Genomic DNA, 26,908 nt, shown 5'->3' with positions numbered 1-26,908 from the left:
AATATGGAGTTTGACACTGCATCTTGTCACAGTCTTTGTCTTGCAGCATGTCTGCAGATTTCATTATTCCCATCAGATAAGCATCAAATGTCTGTGTTACAACATGTATGTGTTTATTTTTAATTTACCAGTAATTGATAATGTAAGATTAATCTGTCACAACCCTTTAGATTTCATTCAATGACAAAAGCACTCCCAATAAAAGATGCAGCGGTGTATACTGCTTCTCGCTCCTCTGAGAAAATCAATAATTTTCGATTGTGAATGATTTCTCAGTTAGAAGCAAGACGACAGAGGAGAGGGGAGATGAAGATGCACAAATTTGATGGATGAATTGAGCCTCACAGATAACAGATTTCATCTAATTTATCATCTCAGATCTAAAACTTTGTGTTGTGTAGTTTACTCCAGAGTAAATACATACTCAAGGTATGACTGGTGTTGATTGAAGAAAGTCAAACACGTGCTTATGCCAGCAATGGCATATCATGGGATTAAAAGCAAGGGATAAAAAAAGAAAAGAAAAGAATACATCAGTGATTGTGTCATATATTTTAAAAAAGGATTCATGATGAATAAACACACTGCGCTATAATCAAACATAAAAGCATGGGAACATGACATCATTCTTAAACATTAAAAGTTTCTTTTTGTAAATTTGTCTCTTGAATGTCAAAGAATAACATATGATATATTACATATATATATATATATATATATATATATATATATATATATATATATATATATATATATATATATATATATATATAATGAACAAGTCTGGTCAAGTTTATAAATCTGTGTGCAGCTCTGTCACATTCAGTCTCTCAGTGGGGTGTTTGGGTGTAGGTCAACAATATTTGTTGTCCAAACACAGGTGAGCTTTACCAGACAAAACCAGACCAGAATAGGAAGAAAAACTAAGGAAATAGAGGAAGTGGAGGAAATTCAGTGAAGACAAATAACTAGAATTGGCAAAAATAGTAACCATTATTATGGTCCAATGCAAGGATTATGTTGTTTATTTTTAGTTTTAGATGTAATAAAAGACCAGTACTTTCCATTTCAGAGCTTTAGAAATGGGGGTTTCCCAGTTTTTTCTTTATTTTAAACGCACGCTGCCTGAAGCAGGTGACTGCTCAGTAAAGATTTCAGTTACATCACAAATCCCAATCCCCAGCACTCTTGCAAGAGTGGTTCAACTAAGAAAAGACTAAGTAATGCATTGATTCGGACAGTTATTAGGCATAACTACATTGTCAATGGTCCTTACCAAGAAACACTTATAAATTGTGGTACTACATCACACTTTGACTTGTCAAGTTGTTTAAGGCACTCAGATTTCTTTCCAAGTATGTGTTTGTTTGTTTGTGTATGTGTGTGTGTTGATGGGAAATGAGGACAACATTCAGGCTGATAGATGGGAAACATGGAGAGAACGTCACAGATAACTTCAGCGATATTCAGGCGCATTTACACCATCACACAGGAAGGCTGGAAACAAGTCTGATTTGTGTCCCAAAGCACTAATCTGCTTTAAACATTTACACGATGAAAAGTAAAGCGGAACACTCGCGCTAAGTGGTGCCATGTTCAAACCTCAGCTTCATTGCTGATGTAATCATTTTTCCTGTTTGCTCTGAAACAAATTAGCTCTTTGAAGTATTTTTTTTTCTGTTTGCTTTTGAGTATCCTTTCTGAGATTACGGTCATAATTCAGGAAAAAACAAAGATTTTACTAACCAGCACAAGCACCTTAAATCTTTGATCATTTTGACTTCATTTTCTGCAAATACAAACATTCAGGTGAAAAGGGGGGGGGAAATTATGCAGCATGAAACAGCAGAAATGAACTGAGTAAAAGTATTCCCCATATGTACTGCCTATATTAAAGGATGAAAACTGATAATGTAATTAATTAGCCTTTGGTATCATGTAATTGAAAGCAGAGCCTTAAAGCAGAGGCCAGGAGCAGTTAAATATAGCTGTGAAGCGGTGAAGTGAAAGCGCCAGAGTTCTCTTCATCATCACTGTGTTTAACCAGGGATTACTCTCTGATCTTAGCTTCACTTCTGAAGTCTGTGTCCTTGTCGACTCGTTTCCGCTCACCATAGTGAATCGTGGAGAAAGGCCAGATGACGTAATGCGTCTGAGCAACCATAAGAGTGCAATAGCAGGGACAGGTGCAGGCTAATCCCTCCTTCATCCATAGATATTAACTAAGATTACATGCCAGAACTGGAGAATGATTTTGGAGGAATAGTTATGGAGGTGTTAGAGAATATTGCCATTCCTCTGCCTCAAACTGCCTGTCTTCATACAGCAGAATATGTGAAGCTAAAGATGGTTCAATGTGCAAAACCATCACAGGACTGGAAATACATTTGCTGTAATTTTCTTTAATAGCAGAAGCAGCAAGTCTTCCGAACAATTAAAAACATTACAATTCATATTATAGTCACTTATTGTATACATTTGGTATACAACAGTCATCTTTAGCTTAGCAGCTCTCAGCAGAAAGAGTATCAGAGGTTAGCTAACCTCACTGTCTGGTTTTTTTTTCAAGCTAAATATTTTGACAGATTATATGCACTGCTGATAAATGCTGAGAAATTTACATGAAGCCTCATCGTACACTTCATGCCTCACAAAATAATGAAATTACAAAGCCCTTCGAAGCAGACCAGCTCATGCTATGGTTTATACCGGCTCGGTTTGTCTGGATTTGATGCCACAATATCCAATAAAAGACATGAATACAATAAATAAAACGCAGACAGACCTTCAAGCTGCTCCACTCATCTTATCAAACATTTTGTGCTGATTTAATTAAAATAATAGTAAGTTGTCTGCTTACTATGCTTCTTGCATATTATCCCAAAAGTGAGATGTTTTATTCCCTGTTATCATATAACACTAAGCTTACATGATTTGTTTCCTCGTATCTTCCATATGAGTCTGATGGGGGATGTTATTTGAAGTCAGAAAGATCCCGGCCGGCAGTTGCAGGAATGTAAATGATACGTCGCCCTCTGCACAAACTTCCTCCTTCTGTGCCCCATTTCTTCTCCTCTTGCTCCTCCTCCATCCCTCTCCCTCTGCCTTCCTATAACAAACTGCAGACAAAGGCATGCATGTGCCAAACTAAACACAAAGCAGTGTCCTTTTCCCTGGATGTAACTTGTACAGAGTTAAATACATAATTACCAGCTGCTTAGTGTACCTTCCCATACCTGAACTTTTTTTATCTGGTGACTGTGTTACTCAACGTTAACTGGCAACACCTTTCTGGTTGAGGTTTATTACTGACTTCCAGCTTAAATCCATACTGTTGTAAACTTAACGTTGTCAGCACACTCTCAACTCCAGACAGTGGCTTTGTGTTTGCTAATGTGTTTGCTGTGTATGCACGAGTGGTTTTTGCTGGCTTTTTTACTCTCCTACGCTCCCTCACGTCCAGACACATGCTCCAAGGAGACCGACCAGCACCTCTTTATCATCCCATCATCTCTTTGCTGAGTAAATACTGCATCCCAGAGGTCAAAAGTCCAGCCTCGTTCTCACTGTTAAGTGTTGAAACCTTTTAGTTTCCATGCACACACACACACACACACACACACACACACAGTCTCCCTTTGCATCAACAGATGTTTTAAACGAAGCCGTTCTAAAGGGTGCCATGTGGAACAGTTTTCGCTTTGGTATTCCGCCGCTGTGACCTCCATTACATGGATGTTTGGCTTCTGAGAAAATAAAACTACAGAAATTTATTTTTTCTGCAATGATTTTGATTGACATTCACTTTGTATTCCTCACACACAGTGTTTTCACTGCACTGCCAGCCAGTCAAGATGCGTTCTAGTTGTCATGTTGTTGAGAAGAAAAAAGAGAAGATAGTCATCCAGGTAGAGAGAACACACTGAACACAGCCTGACAGTCTGGGATTTTTGCTGCACACTTTTATAGGCCCAAGGAGCAAAATGTGTGTGTGTTTTCCTCTTTTACCTTGCTGTCATAACACCAGAACTGTCTGCATTCTCTGCAGGAGCTCTTTTTTTTCAGTCCTGAGGGTAAAGACTTCTTAAAATGCAGACACATGCAGCTGTTAATAACGTAGCCCTGCACTCAGACCTTCTGTGAATTGGCTTTACGTGCACAGTTGTCTGTCCTGTTCAAATACACAGTTGCTTTGATAAAACTTAAAATGTTTTATCATCTCTACAAAATTTTACAGCTTGTTTCAACTTACTGGTTCTGGTTTACTCTCACCACACTTGTCGCATCATAGCGGACTCGAAAACTGTTTTATGTTTAATAAGAAGTGGAAAGAAAAGTCTTCAAAGCCCTGCAGTGGGTACCACCAAAAGGCAAACAGCCCTTGAACATAGGGCTGTAATAAGCCATTAACCTTGAAACTTCCTGTCCCAGATGATGAGGACTAAAGCATAGCAAATGTTCCAGGAGGTGTCAAGATGCACCAAACAAACATTGTTGCTGTGCAGCTGCTGTTGTTTGCTGCTATGTTTCTTCTGCTTTTCCTAAGGTCTCGATATGTGTCTTTATCATTGACTCTTATACACTTTCATGCTCAGATTTCATGGTTCCAGGCAACAAAGCCTCTTGGAAAAGATTAGTAAAAACTTATCAAAGAAAAACTGTAACAAACCAAGAAGTCCTCCAACTTAAAGGTGCAGTGTGTAAGAACTAATATGTGCATTAACAAGTGTTTCCTTGAAGAAGCCACTGCATTAAGATTCTTCTTTTCTCCTCTTGGTTGGACTGATATAGGAAGGGCTATTAGGGTTACAAAAACTTTATGCTTATGGAAAAATTGCCTTATTTTTACAAAGTCAACGTCACCCTCATGAAGTCCATCTTGCTGGTTGCCTTGGATTGGCGTAAACACAAGATTTTCTCTTCTTGGTTGGGTTTAGACAAAAACTTTATAAAGTTCATGTAGAAATAAAACAAAAGCGCTTTATATTGATTTTTTCTTTTCATGAGAAGAGATTAGATGCAGAGATGCATTCTTACTCACCCGCTGAAGTTTTCAGCCATTTTCAGCTGCATAAATTTGTAGTGATTCCTGTTTTGTCTTCCCCACTTACACACACGTATCCCGCTTCCAGTTACATGTTATCCAACCAACTTCCCAGTCATATGGAGGTAATGTTCCACGACAAGAAAAGACGAGGAGATAACTGACAAGAACAAATAATGCAGCTTTCTAAATGAATAAACTAAAAATCCGAAAATATTTTATTGCACTGGGCGCTTGTTTTGATGACAGATGTAAGTATGGAAATAAACTTTGTTTATAGTAGAAACTTTATTTATCATATCCTCACAGAAAATAGTTGGGAATTTATAAACATTATGGGAAACTTTAGCTTTCAGAGCTATTCTTATCGTGTCTTTGAGAAAGACCAAAATGAGCCAGCCCGGTTTTAGCAGCAGTACTGCAGGGTGTAGGTACTGAATGTTCTATCTAAGGTCGCTTTATTTGGAGGGAGACCGAAAACCCTGCAACAATAACACCTTCCAACCAACAACCTCTGAATTTCCTCTGTCATCACAGAACCATTTAGCACAGCCAGCGGCTTGAATGATGAGAGATAATAAAAAAAGAGACATCATTCTGTGCAAAAAGTATAATATGTGTCTAAGTAAACAGCTGTTATTACCATTAGAAGGTACAAGCACAGCGCTGTGGCACAACTGTATAAAAGAAAGTCATTATAATCAGAAGCAATTTTTCCCTGTAGGTAGATGCTGTTGGTGGCTTGTGAGACCGTGTTTATGACACATTATCACCTACCTGTCCAGCTTTTATGTGCAAGGAAGTATTGAACACAACTGTTAGTAAGAAAATCAATGAAGCCCGCTGCTAACAACCCTGTTAGCAGTCATTTAAAGAATTCTTCTGATTAAATCTGAGAGGATGAGAAGGTTATAGCTGCTACTTGTCTCTGTGTCTTTTTTGGGAAATGCTAATGAAATGTGCAGTGTATTTGCCAATTCATTATGGCACAAAGAAAAAGGAAAAGCTTTACTAAGATACATAGAAAGGTGGCTTTCATGTTTTAGTTTTTAAAGACACTTTTCTATCTGCTTGATTTTAAATCAGGCTCCCAAAACTTGTACTTCGCAGGAGGTTAGCTTAGATTAGCATAAAGATTTTAGCCCCGCTAGCCTCCAGGTTACTAAGCAATGCTAACCACCTGCTGTTTTTATCTTCATACCTCATGTACAGATAAATAACTCTCTAGGAAAGTGAATATTTTCCCCAAAATGCCAGTTCAAAAGTGTTTCTTTCACTCCAAGACAGCACTGTCCCTATCTCTGCTGACCAGACACATGACACACACAGGGTACACTCCCGCAGGTGATTTTTATCATCAATACTTGACTCTTTTTTTTTTTTTTAGTCCCCAAGGGCTCACACTTGCACACTGGTGTCCCATTGACCAGTTGTGAGACAGCTTGGAAGAGAGTGAAATTTGGTATCTATTTATGGTAGCTGCCGTAGACGGAAGGAGTGTTTAAAGGTTTGAGAGGTTCGGGAGTAAATGGAAGAAAGGTGCAGTTAAGAGGCGATGATAGGTGATTGACCAGTTAGATCTGATGCCAGACGTGATCTAAGAATAAAAGAATCCAAACACAAACTTTCCTCCGAGAGCGTTGCTTCAAGTTCAAAGAAAAAGAAGAGTGTCTGCAGACACCGACATGGCGGACCCCACATGCTGTTCAAAACACCTCTTAAATGGTTTTCCACAGGAATCAGACTTTGTGTTTTAATTTAAACTTTACTGGGTATAAATGTCTGTTTACTGTTTACGTTTAGGGTGAAGGAGGTTATAAAGTCAGGCATGGCAGCACAAATTTTCCATGCACTTGTGGACATACTTTGCAGGCAGATGCTTACAATGTGTGGAAGCATGCATTGCGATTTGCACACAGCAGTTGCTTCACAGCAAAACGATGTGTGCTTGTGTGCGTGTTTTTGCGTCCGCTTTCCTTTGAGCGCCTCTAGCAGCCAGCTCTGCAGGGAGATTTCCGTTACAAAATGAAACCCCGGAGGGGTCCAGTTATTGAAGCTGAGCAGAGAAATTCACATCACTACCTTAACTCAGTCAGTCTTGAGTGTTACTTCAATCAGCCTTATTTAACCATGATTTTTATTTTTTTTTGTAAAAGGTTAAAAATTCTGTTTGTCATGCAGCTGATGCTTCAGTCACAGCTTATCATTTTGTTTCAACAAGGAAGAAAGATAAAAAAGGAATATTTGAAAATATTGTACCATATTTAAGATCTGATGAAGTATTTTTAAGTAAGTGCATGAACTCAACCATCTTCCCATCTCTTCACAGCCTCCTGAGCATGTATTATGTGTATCAGCTGTAACTTGACACTTGACTTGGACCACATACTGTCACGGGACAATAGATCGGTTCTCAGAGGCTTCAGATTCTTAATCACAGCTATTATGAATTTCCACTCCAAAGCATGTTGTGCTCACCTGCCGTCTGTTGTTGCAGACTGTGTATATGTCTATGTGTGGTTGACACAGCAGGAAGTACTAGTGTTCCAGTTACTCTCCAATTACAGTGTGAGCAAATACAGTCAGCCAGTATGCTAAACAGCAGACAACTAATATAGCGCCTCAGCTTGACGGGATAATAGAGGGCAGCACTGATAAACATTGCATCTCCTTGTGTGGTCCTCATTAAAGAGGCTCTAAATATTAACTTTGGCATACATTCATTATATTTATAAGGCAAATGTACACAGTTTCATACTTAATGCTAACTTTGGGGTGCCTGCATGTTTGTTTTTTAATGTTTAATGTGTTCACATTTAAATGCAGACATTTCTAAAATCATATAATCAACAGATATTCATGATGTTGTTGAGACCTTGATGTGTTTACACAGAAAAAAACTTAAATTTTAAGGAAATATTAATGGAAACCAGACAAACTGGGAGATCACGTTTACTGTGGCTTCTAAACCCTTTCCTTCCCATCATTCCCAGTTCAAACTGTTTGAGACTCAGCCTCTCCTGAGCCGAGTTGCTCAGTACTCCATCCGATATGGGGCAGGTTATAGAGCCGTGCAGAAGAGCACGGCTGCAGCACTAAGATAAGCATGCAAAAAGTCTGATACTAATTTGGGATGATCTTTTGTATCGTTTCAGCTTTAAAAAAAGAAGTGGATGGTACATTTTCAGATCACTGTGGAGTACGTTAACATGCCCTATTGTTGGCAGCTCTTTGTCACATTGTCTTTGTTCTGAAGGATTTTAGTCATCACTCTTTGAAAATCAGAATTTAACAAAGAGATCCCACATTAATTCGTATCTGCTCGTGTGTCTAGCAGTGCCAGGCTGGGTTTGTGTAAGTCTGCAAGATGTGGATAGAAGTCAGTGATATACCGTTTGAAGTCACGGAAAGGCAATGGATTTTATATGCGTGAGTTTGTGAGGAAGTTGTACTCTTCCTCACATTTACTCTCGTTGTTTCATTAGTTGCAGACAGTTTCAGACAGTTGCAGAGCTCATTTAAATGATCCAACATCAGCTGAGTGATACCGTGACCAAACAAAGACCTCTAAATGTGAACAGATTGGATCACCGTGTCTGGCCTTGCATTTGTTCTCTCTTTCAGACTATTTTCATCAGTTTCTACTTGTGAGTGTTTTAAATGCGCTGAAATGAAAAAAAAAGAAAAAAAGTTCCTTTTGTGAGACTTTGGTACGCACAGGCAGCAGCGATAGTTTTTTGAAATTTGTGAGGACTTGCATGCCTGACATCACTCACATTCCTCTTGGACATGTCCAGAACTGCTGCGTCTTCACACACACAAAGTCTCTTTCATACGGATCTGATATGATGCTTTTTGGCTGTGTCCATGACGTACAGGGAAAACCTATATAGATATAGATTTTTAGATATATAGATGTATAGATGATAAGCATGGCAAATTTGTTAGTTAGCATATTTCATGTAGAAGATCATTTAAATAATTACAATACATAGAATACAATACAGATGTGCATAAGCTATATAGATATATAGATGTAGATATAAAGTCTGTATTAAAGACAAATAGGATAAAAACTAATTTAATAAAAGGCTTTATTGTACTTTGGCATCTGTTTCGAATCCTGTCTCTTCCCTCAGCTCGGGTCTAGCTACAAAAAGTCTGTCTGATGTTGTTTCAACTTTTGATTTGTGACTTTTTCTCTTCCTTTTTTGCTTGATATGATAATTTCCTCCTGCATTTCTTCGCTGAATCAGCCGTGGTGCGTAGCCAGAAGCAGCAGTTGTTGGCAAGTGACAGTGTGATGTAAATGCAGCTGTCATATAATGTCACATGGGCTGGAAAAAAAAAAAAAACGTTGCACAGCTCTGTTTCTCAGCCCCAAGTCGCTTCAGGGACGAGACAGCCTCAGAAATGTGCATAATGAATGCTGGTTTGCCAGGTAAACGAGTTAGAAGCAGCTTTAAGGTCAGAAAGTTGTCAAATGTTGCGTTAAAAAATGTGGAATTCAAAAGCAGAAATGAAAAATTTTGAAGAACCTGAAATACTTCAAGGTGACAGGTTGAAATGTTGTATAAAAAGATTAATGAAAACAAAAAGCAATGACTTGTACATCATTCAGACTTCTTTTTTTTCCTTTGAAAAAATATTTAAAAAACAACATTTTATGTTTTAAAATGAGAACTTTTGAAAAGAAAAAAAAAAAGAAACAATCTTTTAATTTACACTTTGGAGCTAAACATTATATTTAAATAATCATAACGCAAGGTCACCCCTGTTTTAATTACATTTTCTTAACTATTTGGGACGTTAAAGAATCAAACAGTTTCAAGGTTTAAATGAACATGAGTCACCTTTAAATGGTACCTTTAAATCATTTTTAATTCCAGTTATATATTTTCCATATTTGCTGCTCAGTTTGATGTCATTCCTGTTTAGAAATGTTGGTATTGTTTACCTGATGTGTTGTTTAAACTCACTTCTGGATTCAAATAAATACAACTCAACGCAAATTGTGAGTTTTAAGATTGATAACTTGTATAAACATTAAAGCAAGATTATCTCAGGACCAAAAATGTAACAGGACATATTACAAAATATGATTCCTTAATTGAGTTTGACAAAAATATCAACATCACACTTAGGTTTAGCTGTGAAATTGGAAAAGAGAACCAGTTCATGCTTATGTTACACTACAAGCAGAAGCTGTGTTCTCTCAAAAGATAAAAATACACTTGTTACATTCACCAATCAACACTTTATATGGTGGAAACAAATGAGATAATTGGTTTAATGTGGAGGTGGTGATTCATGTTTCACCTGCATAGATTAATACTTTATACAAACCAAATTCTTCCCCTTTATACACAAGAAATATCAGAGCTTGTTTTTTGTTTGTTAGCATATGTGAAGATAATCCCTCCAATTTTAAACAGCAGGATCACTTATCAACATAAATTGTCTCTGCAGAGTCTCCTCCAGAGAGGACGGGACGCCGACGCAGCATGCCAGGCTCCTCAGACAAGACCACAGCCACCATGGAGCCAACATCCACGGCCGCCACGCCTTTCAGAGTCACCGTGAGTACTGTGAGTCTGCTTTTATGTATTGTCTGTCTTCTCTCTCCATAACTCTCTGCCTTAGTGAGCTGCATTTTGTACATCATTGATTTCAGGAGACTGGTGTTCAGATGGAGCCGTGCCACTCTGAAAAGTATGCTTAGCAGCAGGGGGGTTGGAGTCTTTAATGTTCGATGTCTGCAGATCACACACCTCCAAATGTTGGGTTTACATCCAGCACAATGCGTCATCCATGAGTGACAAGCTTCAGAAAAGCAAACATTTACATACTCTAACACCTGCGCGCACACACACACACACACACACACACACACACACACACACACACACACACACACACACACACACAGCAATGGTGTTCACTCTGCACAGTCTCTGCTGTCAAACACAAACACAGAGCTCTCCCTCCTCAGTCATATGTCTGCGACGTTTCCATCCATGTTTAATTCAACAGATAAACAGTCGGTCAATGAAGCAAAAAATTCCACCACAAGTCATCAATTTTACAGTAATTAGCAATTAGCATAGCACATTTCCATTATTAAATAACGAGTGGGGAGCTGACAGTCCTGAAGTGAAGCATAAACACCCAACTGCTTGGTGGGGCCACAAGCAGTTCATCTCTCACAAAGTAACTTTTCCATTTAAGCCTTTTTAGTGGCTTTGCAGGCTCACACATACACGAAAAGATAGTTCAGTATCCCTGGAAAGAGAGTAAAAATGTTTTTATACTTCAACACTAAACATTAGTATTGTTTTTTTTTTTCACTATCACATGATCAGGATTTAATGAATACAAAGAAATAAAATGCATAAAACAGAGAAATCAAGAAGAGAAAACCTATAGGAGACTTACAGGTTCAAATAAGAGGGCTGCTTATTGATTACCTGTCTTATAAGCAGCTTCTTTTACTCTCTAGCGGATGGAGGGCGGGAGGAGCACTACAGCAAAGTCATCCTCTCTGAGGAGGTCACGTGACCATATTAATTCACAAACGTGAGCTTAATTCTAATTAGCTGTAAAGACTTCTTGCATAGCAAAGCAAATGTTACCCAGAAATTATTTGAACATAACCTGCATGTTTCCTTATGGTGCCCCCTTCTGGTCTGTGGTGGTATCACAGTTAAGATTCCGTCTTCATTTTACACATTATTGTTGGAATTTTTAATGAAGTTTTGCTCTATTTCAATGGGTTTTTATTTAAATTAAAGGTGAAAAACAATTCTCCAACACTGACACATGTAAGGCAGGGAACATGCAGTAGATTCTGCATGTAGATAGATGAGTGTTTGGCGTGAAGCGAACAGATAAGGTGCGAATATGAAACAGCCAAAAACATTGAAATCCAAACCTTCGTATTTCTTGCTGTGACAAACCTCTCTATGCTTTTTTCCTTTCAGTGAAAAGAGTTGTGGTGACATCTGAAGCACTCTTCCTCGGCCTTGAGCTAAATCTGTCACAATGTTTTTCTTTCCTGTGTTTGCAAAGACTGGATTCACTATCTGCATACACATAAGGAGTGCCATGCATATATGCACACACACCAACACATTCTCCCAGCTTCTCTCAAAAAAAGCTGCTTTTTATCAGAAGGCACTGAAGAAAACTAAAATCTTTATTTTCAAAATTTCAATTCTGCACTTTCTCTTATCTATGGCTTGTTTAAATAGCAGACAAACACAACTTATCTAAGTCTACGTCCTGCTGATTGCCATTGCTGACTGGATTGATTCTCCGTTGCAACTTAGCGTCTTGTCCAATCTCTGCCTCTTTCCACTCTCCCCACCTTCCATCTTTTCTCAGATAATAGCAGGAGGTCCAATTGGAAAGTATAAGTGGCTTGTTTTCATCAAGCATTGCAAGAGGAGGACAGGAGAGGTTGTTGTGGAAGCAGGGAACACCCTGCTGATTGTCCAGACACTGATTCTATCAGCCGCTGTTAAGGAAGCCTGGAATTGCCTGGAATTACCTGGAAGTGTTGCAAGCATTTACTTTAATTTCATGAGCAAAGAAATAAAAAAAAAGAAGAAGCACAGTGATAAAAACTGAGCTGAACTTTGAGTTTTGGTTTAATAGACTTGGACAAGCTGAGGTTACAATCATGTGCATGCAAGTTTGCTTTGCACTTGCACACACACGCACACACACACACACACTTATGAAGAAAGAGCCCAGTTGCAGTGTGAAAAAAATTGATGTGGCACTTGATATTTTCTGTCAACAATCAAATTCTCCTTTGTTGCGAGGCAGACGCTAGTGCACCTGTTCATGGATTATTCCCCCCCCCTTTTTTTTTTTACTGGAAACCTGTTCTGTAGTGCCTCCTGTTGATGTGGTCCTGTGGATTTGTCAAAACAAAAAGGTCAAACAATGCAGAAAACTAGTTATTTTCAAGAAAAACATGCTCAGAAATGCCCTGTCACTGATTAATTAATATATATTGCCATCATAAATATAGTTGCAGATAGTGTTTTAATTTACCCAAATAAACTATTCAAACAATTATATGAACATAAGGTACACATAGTAATTCGGAGTCTTTACATTTAATGTTGTCTTTACTTCTATTGCACCAATTTGTTGCATTTTCTGACAGCAACATGGCCAGTTTAGAAGGAAAGTAATCCAGAGCCACATTTTACATATTTTATGATGCTTAAAATTCCACGGCACACACTCCGTTTTAATGATTTTGTTTAATTCACTGTGTGTAGAAAGGATGAAATGTTAGGTTGGCTTAGTGTAGATGCACATCCATATGCATAAAGTAACCTGTGCAAATAAAATGTGCGTGAAAATTGTTAATATGAGGAGGAAAACTGTATTTTTCAGCACAAAATCATCATCACTACAATATTAGTCAACATAGCTGAAAGCACAGGTGAAAGCAGCTTTCACTGCTGTCGCTTAGTCAGCTGATTAGCAGAAAACCTGCAGCCATTTTTATTATCAAATTCTTACAAAGTAAACAATTATTAGATTAATTGAACAATCAATCACCATTAATCATCCTGATGCTCTCATGAGCGCATCAGGATGTACAGAGTCTAAAGAAGGAAGTGGTTTCATCTTTTTTTTACATAGCCTACTATGGACATTACTACCTGCTATGTCAAAACACTAAATAACAAACACACGTCCTTGTCAGATGCGCTGCACCAACTGAGGAGGGGTGCATTTGATGAAATAAAACCTCCTGCTGAGGCTGAAGGTTGCTCAGTAGTGTTATTAATCAGGTGGCCAGGGCATAACCACCGTCTCCTAATAAAGGATTAAATCCTGTCCTGTCCGAGTTATTCGGAAATTAAGTCGTTTAATTAAGGAAGACTGCTTTGTACATTACCGGAGACAATGTCAAACATTTTGATTTAAATCTCAAATATACATAAGTGGAAACCTGAGAGTTTGTAGATGATACCAAGATACAAAGAGCCCAATGAGAGCGTTTTTATTTTTCCAACCACCCTGCGTGATGGTGACATAATGTGCAATTCACTGAAGCAATTTTTTTCTTTTTAATAACTGATCTCATGCAGGAAGACATGATGGGAGCCAGAATAGTTTCCTACCGCAGCATCTTTTCAGTCTGAACCATGAGCTGCTTATTATCAGTTCCATGCACCACGGAAACGTGTCGAGACAAAAGTAATCAGAATACACTCCACAGGGAGCGACAAAGTTAATTCTTTTGTATTTGACCATCCTTTGTTTCACTTCTCTCTGCAGCTATGTCCATGCTCTGCTGAGCCCTTATCCATGGCAACCTTGTCACTAGTTTGCCGGGGTTTTTTTTTTTTTGCGCCGCTTTCCTCCTCATTTAGTTTTCTTCCGTTGCTTCTACTATCAACTCATGCTCTGCCACCTCCACATCGTGCTCAAATTTTTCCATTTTCCTCCTCCCATAGGTCATCCCACCGTCGCAGCCGATGCTGTCATATCTCGGTTTGTTTTTACTGCTCACATCTCCATTTCTGTTCATTCTTTTTTTTTTTTGATCTTCTCATATGAGACGTACATACTCATATGGTATAAATACTAGCATCAGTTCTGCATGCTCTGTTTTTGATGTCTTATACACCTCTCCACTTAGGATAAGAGTGAGAACAGGGGATGCAGAAAGCCAGAAAATAGACATGCATCTTTTCTGTTTCACCTTGTTCTTTTGAGTCTATCCGTCTGGGTGAGCCAAGTGGAGAAGCTAAATGAGCAGCCACTTATCAGTTCATTTTGCCTAAGGGACAGGTTTGTGTTCACCGCCTTACTTCTACAGATACACACAAGAGAAACATTTTAATTTGGTAGCTGAGAATATACCAGCATCAGCAGGCGAACACACTCCCCAGGGGTTACGATGAAGAAGGGTGGAATTGTTTTGACTTTGGAGGGGTTTTTAAATAAGTATAGGTGGAAACGTATAGTTTAAGTGTTGGGTATATGTGTGGGTGCTATTAGTTTCTTTAGGCAGTGCCATATTTTTCTGGTGAAGCCAAAATCTCTTGCTTTTTCTCAGATTGGCTGTGATGTTGTCAAAGAAGCCAAAATGGAGGAATCGCTAAACTAAATGCAACAGAAACCCATCTGTAGTGTCAGATTTAGCGTAATTAAGAGGGACAAAGCAGAAAAGTCTAATCATTATTCCTGCAGTAGACATTCATCCGTATATTTTCCTATTCCAACTCATGACCACGGTCCAGTCTATCGCATGGAACACAGGGATTGTTTAAAATGTTTTATAATGATACCTCTGCGTGTTTTTCAGCTTTTATTTTGTAGCAAAATGTGATATTCTCATTTTTATTAATCATGGCAGCCTTTAATATGTATGTATGGATGACCTTTAAATAATGGACATTTTATATGACATTTTAAATCATGGATGAGTCTTCACATCCTTCACACAACACGGCAAAAGAAACATAGCTAGCTGAGACACAGATTTTAAAAGATATGGAAATGGAACAGTTTCGAATAATGGTTGTGTTCAGTGTGAGGCTTTGGTAAGACATAAAGGTATCAAAGAAGCCACTGCCCTCTGGGACAAAGCACAATCTTAGTATTATTGTTTTATTTAGAAAAAAAACACACTACAACACCACTTTAATTTCCCTTTAGGATAAATAAAGTATTTCTCATTTCATTCTCATTTTCATTTCTGTCAACGTCCCTTCTCTTTTGATCCTGCATGCTGTAATGATTAGAATAATTTTCTATCCTAATGTGATATTTTGTTTTTAGGTTCTCTCACCTGCCCCGAGGACTGCTGGGATTGTGACAGCAGTGCTTAACAGTTTGTTAGTTGCCAAAAACCACCAGCAGGACACTTCAAGTCATGTCAGCATGTCAACAAACAATATTGTTAGTTATTTGCTCCTATAAATAGGCTTGTGTCTGAAATGTACAGAAGTTTAACTAATGATGCATCCAGAGCTATTTCTCATCTACGTTATTGCTTACAAGAGTGAAAGCAGTGATGTTAAAGTAGTGGCAAACATGAAGAAGCTGTGCAAAAGAAAAAAGTGGGAGTTTAAGAGAAGTAGAACAATCCATGCTTGCTGCTGCTCTTTTCTTCTGTCTGTGGTTTTATACTGCATGATGTGGACACAAAGCCTCAGAGGGCTTAAGAGCTGTTCCTGAGCCCACACTGTGATTTCCTACCTGTTTTAAAAGCACCGCTGCCTGAGTTTAGGCCAGTCGAGGCCTTCCCGCTATGCACAAAGATCAGCCAAGATTCTGTCCTGCAACGTCCTGTCACTGTCATGAAGAGAATGCATGGCGTTTTACAAAAAGAAGCTCTCTTTCTGCAGTGTAGTTGTGCTCATTGTTGGACCTCCCAGCTACAATGACACACTTCTTTAGTTAGACTATTCGAAACTGTTCCATTTCCATATCTTTTAAAATCTGTGTCTCAGCTAGCAATGCATGTTTTTATCACTGTGTAAATCACTGAGTCATTTTCTCACGCTTTATAAAAGTTCCCCACATGAAGCAAGAGACCTTTGTGGAGGAAAACAGGCTTCATGGGAAACATTGAGCCTGTATTTTTTTTCTTTTTTTCATACTGCCTGTTTTGGTCTTTAATTCCCCCATTTTACTCAAGCATTCCCAGTGAAGCAGTTCTATTTTTTTTTTAGCAGCTCTCTGCAATTTGCTTTGAGCTGTTCGCCAACAGCATGCTCAGAAATGCAATGTTTTTAGAGTACTGATTTAAAAAGTCCTACTTAAATTTGCCAAGCATTAAGGTATCATCTCATTTCATGTGTGCACACATTGATGGTAAACAGTCATTACTGGCATCAACGAAGGTATGCTGACATGGGCTAGTCTTTTGTTCCCAGGCCAGAGTGCCTCCTGATGACAGGTGCTGTTCATCGGGATACTCAGACTGCTCTGTGATCAGCTGCCAAACTGTGTGGAAGTCACTCTCCAATTATCCCTGTTCCATTCTAGCCGAGGGAGACCTATTCACACTGTAGGTGGTAATTATTATACAAGTGTGTTAATGGTCTGAATGGATGGAGGGAGGTCTTTTCACTGTGCTGTTTGCCTGTTGCTGCCATGTGCAAGATGTGCATGTATGAGGATGGCAGAAGGTTAATGCACAATATTGTAGATATGGTGTGTTATTACGTGATTTTCTCTGTGTGTTTCTGGAAAGTGCTTTTGTGTTTGTCTTTTTTTAGGATTGGAATTAAAATAGACCTGAGCTGCAGTGCTTACCGTTCAGCATCCTTTTTTTTTTTTGTTTGTTTCTTTATTCCTGTCTTGTGGTGAAATTTAAAAGTAAAACTGCATATGTTCAGGCCGTCTCTCCAAACTTGCAGCATCTTGCATTTTTGCACTCTTCATCTCATTTGTTCATAGGCTCTCGCTCCTAATACCAGCCAACAGTTGCCATGGAGATGGCAAGGTGCTTGGGGGAGTGTGATTGCAGATGTTGGGAGCAAACACTCTAACTTAGACAAAGAAAAACGAGAAAAGTGATAAATTCACAGCAAAAAGTATCACGATTGGTGTAATTAGAGAAGCATTAATAATACATGTCCACTTTTTTTCCTGTTTTCTTCAAATAGCTCATTAAAAATCTTGGTCAGTGTCTTATTTGTGTGTTTCAGAGGTTGCTGATAGTTTTATATCAGGACATATTTAGAATCAAAGTTGTCCCAATTTATTGGCAATTATTACCTTTTAGCTACTAGCTGTAAGTACTCTGGTCTCCTTGAATTTCAGATGTGCAGCGGACATGTTGATATTCATGTCTTGCCATGCTGCTAAGTCCAACAGAATGATTGGCACGTCTGGCAGCAACACTGTATATTTATTTTTTTCTTTCTCCATCAGGGCTTCCTAAGTCGACGGCTGAAGGGTTCCATAAAACGCACCAAGAGCCAACCCAAACTCGATCGGAACTCCAGCTTCAGACACATCCTTCCTGGTTTCAGGAGCGTCGACAACGACAGGTGATTGTTTGTATCGATGCAAGATTAATTTTGTCCACAGGAGCCTCTCTGCAACACATTTGTTGATGAAGGTGGTGCACCATTTGAGTCCCTCTCTTTTGCAAACCCGTGGGATTCTTTGTGAGATGCAAAGCTTTTTTTGAGTTAAAGGTCTCATAACGCTGAAAATGCTAAACCATCATCAAGGAGCGTCCTAATAAATACAACAGAGATTCTCTGATTTGGTTGAACTCACATCATCCAGAACAGAGGACATCATCACAACAGCCTTAAATATGAGCTGTAGTCATAAATAAACAAAATATTGAGACATCCAGGTATGTCCACACACTGGTTCCTAGATAAGGCATGATATGAGATATACATGTTTAACAACCTAAAACGCTTCACCAACAAAGAGGTGGGAGTTTCCAAGTTGAATTATCCCAAATTCAGTCAAGCACAAGCACACAGTCTGGAGCTAAATTAACCCTCGTCCCTGGAGTGGGTCACGAAGCTGTCATGTAAACACCTCAGCAACAAACATAAACCCATTTCCTTTCTGCCAGTTAATCTGCATCATATTTCATGCTGTCTTTTAATGGTTAGGTTTATGTTTGCTTATTTTAGATAAGGGTCGAAAATAATGCAGTGGACACAAATGGAAATTGTTAGCTGGGGTTGTGATGCTGGAAAAATGAATATGGCAGTGTTTTGGCATAACTCCAGGAGGATGCACACGCACCAGTCTTCAATGCACAGATCTACTGCATGTTAAACCCTCTCCAAACATCTTAATCTATTGCTTCCGACTGTGAAAATTGCCAGTTCATGCTAACTTCTATCAGTTTCCTCAGATGTTCAGCTGCTTGGCAAACATTTGCCCCCCGCCTGCATAACGAGCTCAATTAGGATTCCAGTCCAGGCTATGCTGTCCTGTAACCACACTTCCTGCTTCACTGCAGGTTTTTGATGGTCTTTTTTTTTTTTTTTTTTTTACGCATGCACAACTAAAAGCTATCACTCCCCACGACTATCTCCTCTGTCTCTGGGAAAAAGCCAAGATGCCCATCTGCGGGCTTTAATTAAAGAAGGTGCTGCGTTTGAGGAGATGTTATATGGCTTTTCATTCCCAAAGTTGGAGCTGAGTTACTGCCTCGCTTCGTAGTTTTAATGAGGCATTAACATCACTGTCAGAGTATCACAAAGGAACACTAGCAATTGTTCCATTTGGAACGCTGTGAACTGCTCCTCGGGTTCAGTTGGACAAAATAAGCTCAGCTCCTCCTCTTTGCTGCTGTATCTTGTCTCATCTCAATCCCCCCTCCACTTCTACTCGTTTTCTGGTTCTTTTTCTCCTTATACCATCTGTAATTCCACCACTCTTCATCCATTTTCAGACCCACGGGCCTTCTGTTTTATTCTCTAATTTTTCATATGTTTTTAAACTCTTAGAAAAACTCATCTAACTCCAGATATGCAAATATATCATTTCGGGTGTCTTAGATTTGAATGAAATAGAAGAAAAAGCGAAATACCAGTTTGTTGCTGAGATTCTATGAAAATGTTATGGAGCATAAATCTGTGTATGACTTTATGTTAAATATAAACAGATGTAGAATGAGGAAGTGATGCGCAGTGAGATGAGTCAGTGACACTCGCTGTCAGGCTGCGAGCATCTTCCCAGAGGGCACAAAACACAGGATTGGAGGACAGACATGGGAGCTGGTGGAAGAGGGATGATGTGATACAGAAGAGGTAGAGAGAGGAGAAGGAGAAAACTAGACGAGAATTCCCATGTGAGCACAAATACAGATTTTAACTTACAGGAAGGAGTATATATATGTATATATATGTATTATATCTATCTAATTATTATTATTTCTGATCATATATGTAATGATCAGAAATGCAGGGTGTGTTAGAGCACAGAATGCACACACATACATTTCCAGTGTTTGATCACAGCGATGAGCTTGTCAGGCCTTGTAGCCTGAGGGAGTCTCAGGAGCAGGACCTGCAGAACAGGAACAGCTGGACTTTAACAATGAAAAATTCATCAATATTAATCAGTGGCGGGAGACTCACTGAACACATGTATCAGGAGCAAAGCAGAGATTCTTTAATGTGTACACACACCCCCACAGAAATTATTAGGATTTTAGGATTCCTGAATTGATTTCACCTCGAGATAATAACATGATGTCTAATTTTAAGTATTGTTACCATCTGTACTTGGTACTTGCCAAATACTACACTGATAAGAATATTAAAACATTGTGTACGCTGTTAAGGGAGACCAGATGATGGCATTAGGATTTTAATAGTTTTTAGTTGATCTACCTGCCATGAGTCTGCAGGTGTGTATGGTTGTGCTATAAGAAAGATTTCCATGCTAACGAATAAAGTTACAGTCCCATCTGAACCAAAATTGCCCCAACAAATTTTCACTGAACTGTCTTGTGAGGGTTAGATATTAAATGCATGGTTTGACTTTAATAAACTTTAATAGACTTTAATGAAAGCATCTCCTTACTAAGCTACAGTAAATGTAAAATGTCTGTGCTTTGCATCGTGATCCTGCTATGCTTTAAACAGCCTGCCAATTGTTTTTCTTGCAGGTTTTCTCAGCACATTATTTTACATTTAATCTAATTTTTTATGTCCAGAAGGTCCACGTTTTATTAAATTCACTTCATATGACTACAAAATCCTTAGGTCACTATGTGTTTTATGCACTGACCTGATCATAACTTGTCTGTTGCTCGCTGCCTGCTGATCAGCTTGTGTGTCAAAGATCAGCTGACCCGAACTAAAGAAGCAGCTTCTTTCCCACCTGATCTGCACTTTTACTTTGCAGATACAGATAAGAGTGCTTGCTTTGATCTACAAGATTTTCCATGCCCTGGTCAAACAAACTAATATTACTGTGAGTAAAGTGAAGTTCTGGCAGTGGATTATTTGCAGGATTATTTATTCATTCTTAGTAAGTAATTGCACAAATATAATGTGTGTGTATGTATGTCTCTCTTTCTCTCTCTCTCTCTCTCTCTCTCTCTCTCTCTCTCTCTCTCTCTCTCTCTCTCTCTCTCTCTATATATATATATATATATATATATATATATATATATATATATATATATATATATATATATATATATCAGTACGGCCCTTTTACCAAATTAAAGTAATAGTTGTGGGTTTTTGAGGCCTCAGCCGGAGTTTAATGAAACCCAACTAATTGTTATTCTGTGCTTGTGATTCTTCATCTGTAACTAAATAAATATCCATGTTCTGGAAACATGTAATCACAATCTGACCAATCAGAATGAAGTTCCATGGTGCATAGCAGGGGTGCATGTTAGGTCTGGAGGAGGTGCACATTAGGCCTCTGTGCACTTAGAGGGAGTCTGCGGCATTAACCCTGCAACCAGCCTTTCAGGGTATAAATCCAACTCAACTGTGGCCTTCCTTGTCAACACTCAGATGTCAACTGAAAACTCAGAGATAACTGAACTGATTTCTAGAAGGTTCTGGGAAACTGTGCATTGGAAAATCTCTGATGGTATAGATGATAGAAGATCAGTCCTCTTTATAACACTAAGGTGTACGGTTAGTATTACCAGCTAAATATTGGTTCACAACTATCCTGTTGCAAAGACTTTGTCTCTTTGAATAGAATATTTCTCCTTCTTCAGTTGTTTTTTCCTTCAAAAATAGTTGGATCTATTGGGAGTATTGTTCCAAAATGTCTTTTCAGGTTATTGAAAACTCACATCAGTTCTCAGAACTGCACAAAGGGCATAACCTCGGTTCTGTAATGCTCTGAAATCCTGTTTAGACATTAAAACAGTAGGGGCACATACAACCATTTGCAAATCATATAAACCACATATTTAAGTAAAAGCAGACAACAAAGCAAAAATTAAAGTGCGTTTGTGTGTTTAAACACCAGCAGCACGCAGACTTAAATGATTGAAACTGGGTCACGTTTACCGCTGTGTTGCATCACTCTGGATGTGTTGAAATGTGGAAAACAATTGTTGCATTCATTAAGTGAATGCAGGAGGCCAGAATGTCAGCTCTTGCTACAGTTACATGATGTAATCCAGTTTGTATGTCTTCCTGAAATAAGCAAGACTTTCACTAAAAAGGAAGCAAATGACAGCAAACTGGGTGTGTCGGTGTCGGCCAACATATTCTGTATCTTTTTTTTTTCTTTTCATAGCAGTCAATTCCTATTGAATAATTACTGCTATTTGATTGGTGTGTGTGTGTGTGTGTGTGTGTGTGTGTGTGTGCGTGTGTTGGAGGGGCACCTCATTTATGTTTTTTGTGTTCATTCCTTCATTTTGTTTGTCTTGTGCCATATGATGGCAAAATTAATCAGGATCAAAAAGTTTAATCATTGTCCAGGACTAACATTTATTTCAGATGGAAGAAGGGAAAGAGAGAAAGAAAAAGAAGGAAAAAAAAATGGAGGAAACGATATTGCGGTCAGATCACCTAGGGAACGTTTACAGAATTTAATAACTCTAAATGTCATCACTTTATTGGATTTATAGATGGATGTCCGTCTCTCCCTCCCTCCACTAGTCTTTTCATCTTTTTTTCTTTCTTTATTTTTAAAAAAAAACAAAAAAAAAAACAACACCTTGCTGCGACAATCAATCACATACTTTTTAATTTCCTCTCATTTTAGTACCAGGCGACAATGAAACATTTTAATTCCAATTCATTTCATTGTTTTGCTCCTTTGGGCAAAAGTTGAAACGAGATTCCTTTTCCTTTAAAATTACTTCAATTTGAGGAAAATACAGTAACTTTTTGTTTACAAACACTCAACATACAAACAACTTTTAGCAGCAGTATTCTGTTTATACAGTAACAGTTCAAGTTACTTGTAAACCTCATCTTAACAAAATCACATATTTATGACTCTTTGGCTTAACTGAGCACAGCTTTTATTTGATGACTAAAGAAAGAATATTGTCCAGGTTATTTCTTCATATTTTGGGCCTGGTGACTCCAGGAACTCAGCAGGAAGACTGAGCTGCTCTAAGCGAATTTAGCTTCTGTATTACAATGTTATAACACTGACTTTTTCTTCTTTCTTTTGTCAGTACGAGACAGAAAACAGTTTTTCATTCTGATAAACTTTATTTTGTTGTTTTTTATTTTGTTTTTTTTTTTACATAATACCGACCACTGCAGGTGTAGGTTGGAAGTTTAACTCTTGTCGAACACTGTCATTGCAAACGCTCAACGTTGTCACAGCTCTGAAGTGAGTCAAACTCGTTCGGCCCTCAGAGAACTCCTTCTGGCTCAGGGACCCAAGCTGTTGACGTTTGGCAAGCGGGGCCTCAACATGTGGTTTCTCTGTTGTTCAGAGAAAACTAACCATGATTTTTGGAGGAAAAAAATAGAAATTGTGCTAATTCACAATGAAGTAATTAATGGTGTTAATAAATGCTTTCACGGGACGAGTTTGTGGAAGTGACCCAGTGACTGAGATGACTCAAAAACACAATTTATTGTGGTGAATGACTCATTTAAGCATTATTTCATTAAAAAGAATTAAGTTTATCATTACTCTATGACTTTTGTGATCTTTAAGTTTGATCTGGAGGGCATCTCAGCTGGTCTGACACAGCGTAGGTCTGAGTCTGAGCAGCATCGTCGTGCTGTGAACACCACAACAATCCTCCAGTCACAGCAGAGTCCTGTGTCCACCTTCCTACTGCTGGTCAACTAAAGTGAATTAATTATTAATCATTCTTTTCAAGCTCTCTTCTGAAGCAGTGTCTTTATTTTCTAAATTACAACTTTGCAAATTTGAACTTATACAGTTTCTATGTATTTGAGTGACTATTGTCAGTTTAGCCTTTTCTTAATGGGAGGGGGCCATTATGCTTGAGCAGGACTGTATATAGTTTATTGTATGTATATATTTTAATAAATATGTATTAATTAGCTCTGTTTTCACTTGGCAGGATGTTGATAGTCTCTTATTTGCTTCCGTCTGCCAAATAGTTCTGATTGTAGCTGCAGCTTACTGGTGGATTAAACTCATGCACCATGTATTGTCTTCACTTCTCTTTCTGACCTCCTCTGTTTCATTTTATGCTACTGCACCACAGTCTCCTCCTCCTCCTCCCCTCTTCTCATCTTCCCGTGTCAGAATTAATCGCCATTTGCATCATAATGCCAACTGTTTTCTTTCCTCGCCTTTTTACGTAAACTTGCTAGCTCCTCATCCTCACACTCTCTCTTTGTCTTTTTTATACGATAAGACAGGTAATCATTACTTTGTTTGTACTTTCTGGCATCATCCCACCTATTTATTCATTTACTGACTACATGATCCTCTCAGATCATGATTCAGTGTTTACTAATGATGATTTGTAGCGTGATGTGCACACACAGGAAGAACAGAAGTCCAGAAACTATCCAGGGAAACTAATGCATTTAGTGGTGACAACAATAGGATTTTTTTTTCAATTTTAATTTAAAAGAAGAAGAAAAAGCAATGCTTTAATTATGTTCATTGCAGCAGCATAATTAGACAGAGGAACAGTACATCTTTCTGTTTGGCATCCTGCCCCTCATGCTATCTCATTTACAATCCATCAGCTTTGTAAATGTAAATGCAATTCACAGAGCTGCTTTCACCTACCACTAGGCATTATTAAACTGTGTCCCACAAAAAGAATGAATGAATTCATCAGTACATCTCAAACCCAAATTACTCTAATTTGCTGATGATTGCAATATCATTATCTCTCTGTAGTGGAGACAATACAAGAATTCAGTTTGTTCAAGAATCAGAAGTAAAAAAAAAAAAAAGAGAAAAGAAAAAAAAAGCCGAGTAAGGCAGACTTATAAAACTAAAGTAGTTTTGCTCTTATAGATAAAAAACACCTCTGGCATGCTGGAAGCTGCAGCGTTGTTTGATTTTAATGTATGAGCCACACAGAGAAACACATGCCTGCTACGAGATTATATTTACCCAAAGCTAAAAAGTTAAAGCCAGGAAACATCCAGGAAACAAGAAATGGATAAAAGAATAGTAAAGATTTTAAAAAAAAAAAAAAAAAATAGAAGGAAGAAGCATTAAAATATGGGCAAAGTTTCTGCAGATAAATATGTCACCACACAGTCCTGAATCTGGATCAATCGGTGCTACGAGGGATTAACCTGCTGGTTTAGCCTTTACTTTAAATTTGCAATAAAATGCATAAACTGAACAGATTATGTTGAAACATTAACTGGATTTTATTTTTTGGAAGAGAAAACATGTTTGCTGTTTATTTACTCATTCTAAATGAGCAGGATGACGGATTTGGCAACATCTAGTTGTGAAGCTGCGGTCCTCAGTTTCCTGGACCGATCATCTTTTCCCTTACTTGCCACAGCAAACCTCACTTTCAACCAGTTTGGATGTGATGGTTGTACAACTGGCTTCTTATAGTCAAACCACTATCCTATGCCATGTTATCAACAAAACCACGTCTTAATTTCTCTTCCTCTCTCTCTTTTTCTCTCTACGGGGTGTTTTTCTGTTTTCTCTTCTTCTCAACTCTCTTTCTGTCCCTCTTCTATCCTTTCCGGTCTGGTCCAGCAGTACAAACTTTGTAATAAAAACAATTATGTAAAATAAATAGGAAAATAAAATAAGAATCCAGAATATCAAGGGGAGCATTATATCTATAATGTCTAACAAGTCTTGTCCTGAGGGGTCAACTTAACTTGATGTTGTGTGTAGAGTCATAGTGTGGTTTTTAGTATCATCACTCTTACTCCAGCCTGGACCGTTGAACACAACAACCATCACCACCCAAGGCACAACTAATGTTAATGGTAATTACTAATAAGACTAATGTCATTTTTGCAGTTTTTGTTATCTAAGGGTTCTTCTTAGGTGAAACGTTCCTCCCTAATGAAAACACACATGTGACTCTTTTAATGTATTTCTACAAATATTACACACTAAAATGCCCAAAACATGTTAGACTTAACCCAAATTAGCCAGCTGTTAGTTTCAGTGTAATTTGGGGAGTTTTTTTTTTATTTTATTTTTTTATATATATTAACACTATGAGAACTTTACAATCCTCATTTGTTACAAATATCCCCTGAAGATTTCCTAATGGTGTTGACACCTGCACAGCTTGTGAGCTTTTGTGGCTCCGCTGATGTTTAACCCTGCTGGGGCTTCTGCGAGGCCGGGCCAGCGTGGCCAAGAGTCTCCTCTTTTTCATTCCCTCCCAGGGTAATGAGCTGTAATGGATAGGGCTTGGAGCGTGATGGGAATGCAGAGGGGCCCATCAAAGCAGCACCTCGCACACTCTTTTGAAAGACTGCTCAGTAGGCAAACAAACACTCATTTACTCATTAATTCAGCTATCTTTTAATTGACTCTGGTCACATGGTAACATGGTCATGTGGTTTAGTTAGCGTTTATGAAGTGCTACTTCATTTTATCTTGCAGCTAAATATGAAAAGCATGAATCTGAGAGTGCAGCGATGGTGAGGTACAGTACATAATGCATTTTGGAGGGTGATCCCAGGAGGGATATCATGTATATTATAAAACAGTGAATTCAGTATTGAACATGGAAACAGTGAGTGCATGCTCTAAAGATCAACAACTGGAAACAAATCCAACCAAAGCACATGTTTGACATACAATATATGTAACATAAACACATAGAAAAGGTTCAGGGATACTAACATACCTCATAATGAATCTTAAGGGCTCACTAAATTGCCATGGTAACGAGATGTTTTGTTCACTTTACTAAAATGCCTCTTGCTTTCCCTTTTACTTATTTTTCTTGCGTGTGTA

The 26,908-nt window shown here is 38.3% G+C and overlaps 1 protein-coding gene across 5 annotated transcripts in view; it reads left to right on the top strand.

The window, feature by feature from the left end:
* dab2ipb (DAB2 interacting protein b) overlaps positions 1-26,908 on the top strand; it is a 144,639-nt gene that overhangs the window by 48,934 nt on the left and 68,797 nt on the right. For 4 of the 5 annotated variants that reach the window (XM_079256589.1, XM_079256586.1, XM_079256585.1 and 1 more), the window contains exons 2-3: positions 10,514-10,632; positions 17,963-18,081. In XM_079256589.1, coding sequence (XP_079112715.1) covers positions 10,514-10,632; positions 17,963-18,081 — 238 coding nt within the window. The remainder of the gene's footprint in view (positions 1-10,513; positions 10,633-17,962; positions 18,082-26,908) is intronic. The other variant, XM_079256587.1, reaches the window with a different exon arrangement.

The sequence above is a fragment of the Telmatherina bonti genome, assembly GCF_933228915.1.
Source record: "Telmatherina bonti genome assembly, chromosome: 17".
In the NCBI taxonomy this organism is placed as follows: Eukaryota; Metazoa; Chordata; class Actinopteri; order Atheriniformes; family Telmatherinidae; genus Telmatherina; species Telmatherina bonti.
This window is presented reverse-complemented; position numbering and strand designations above follow the sequence as displayed.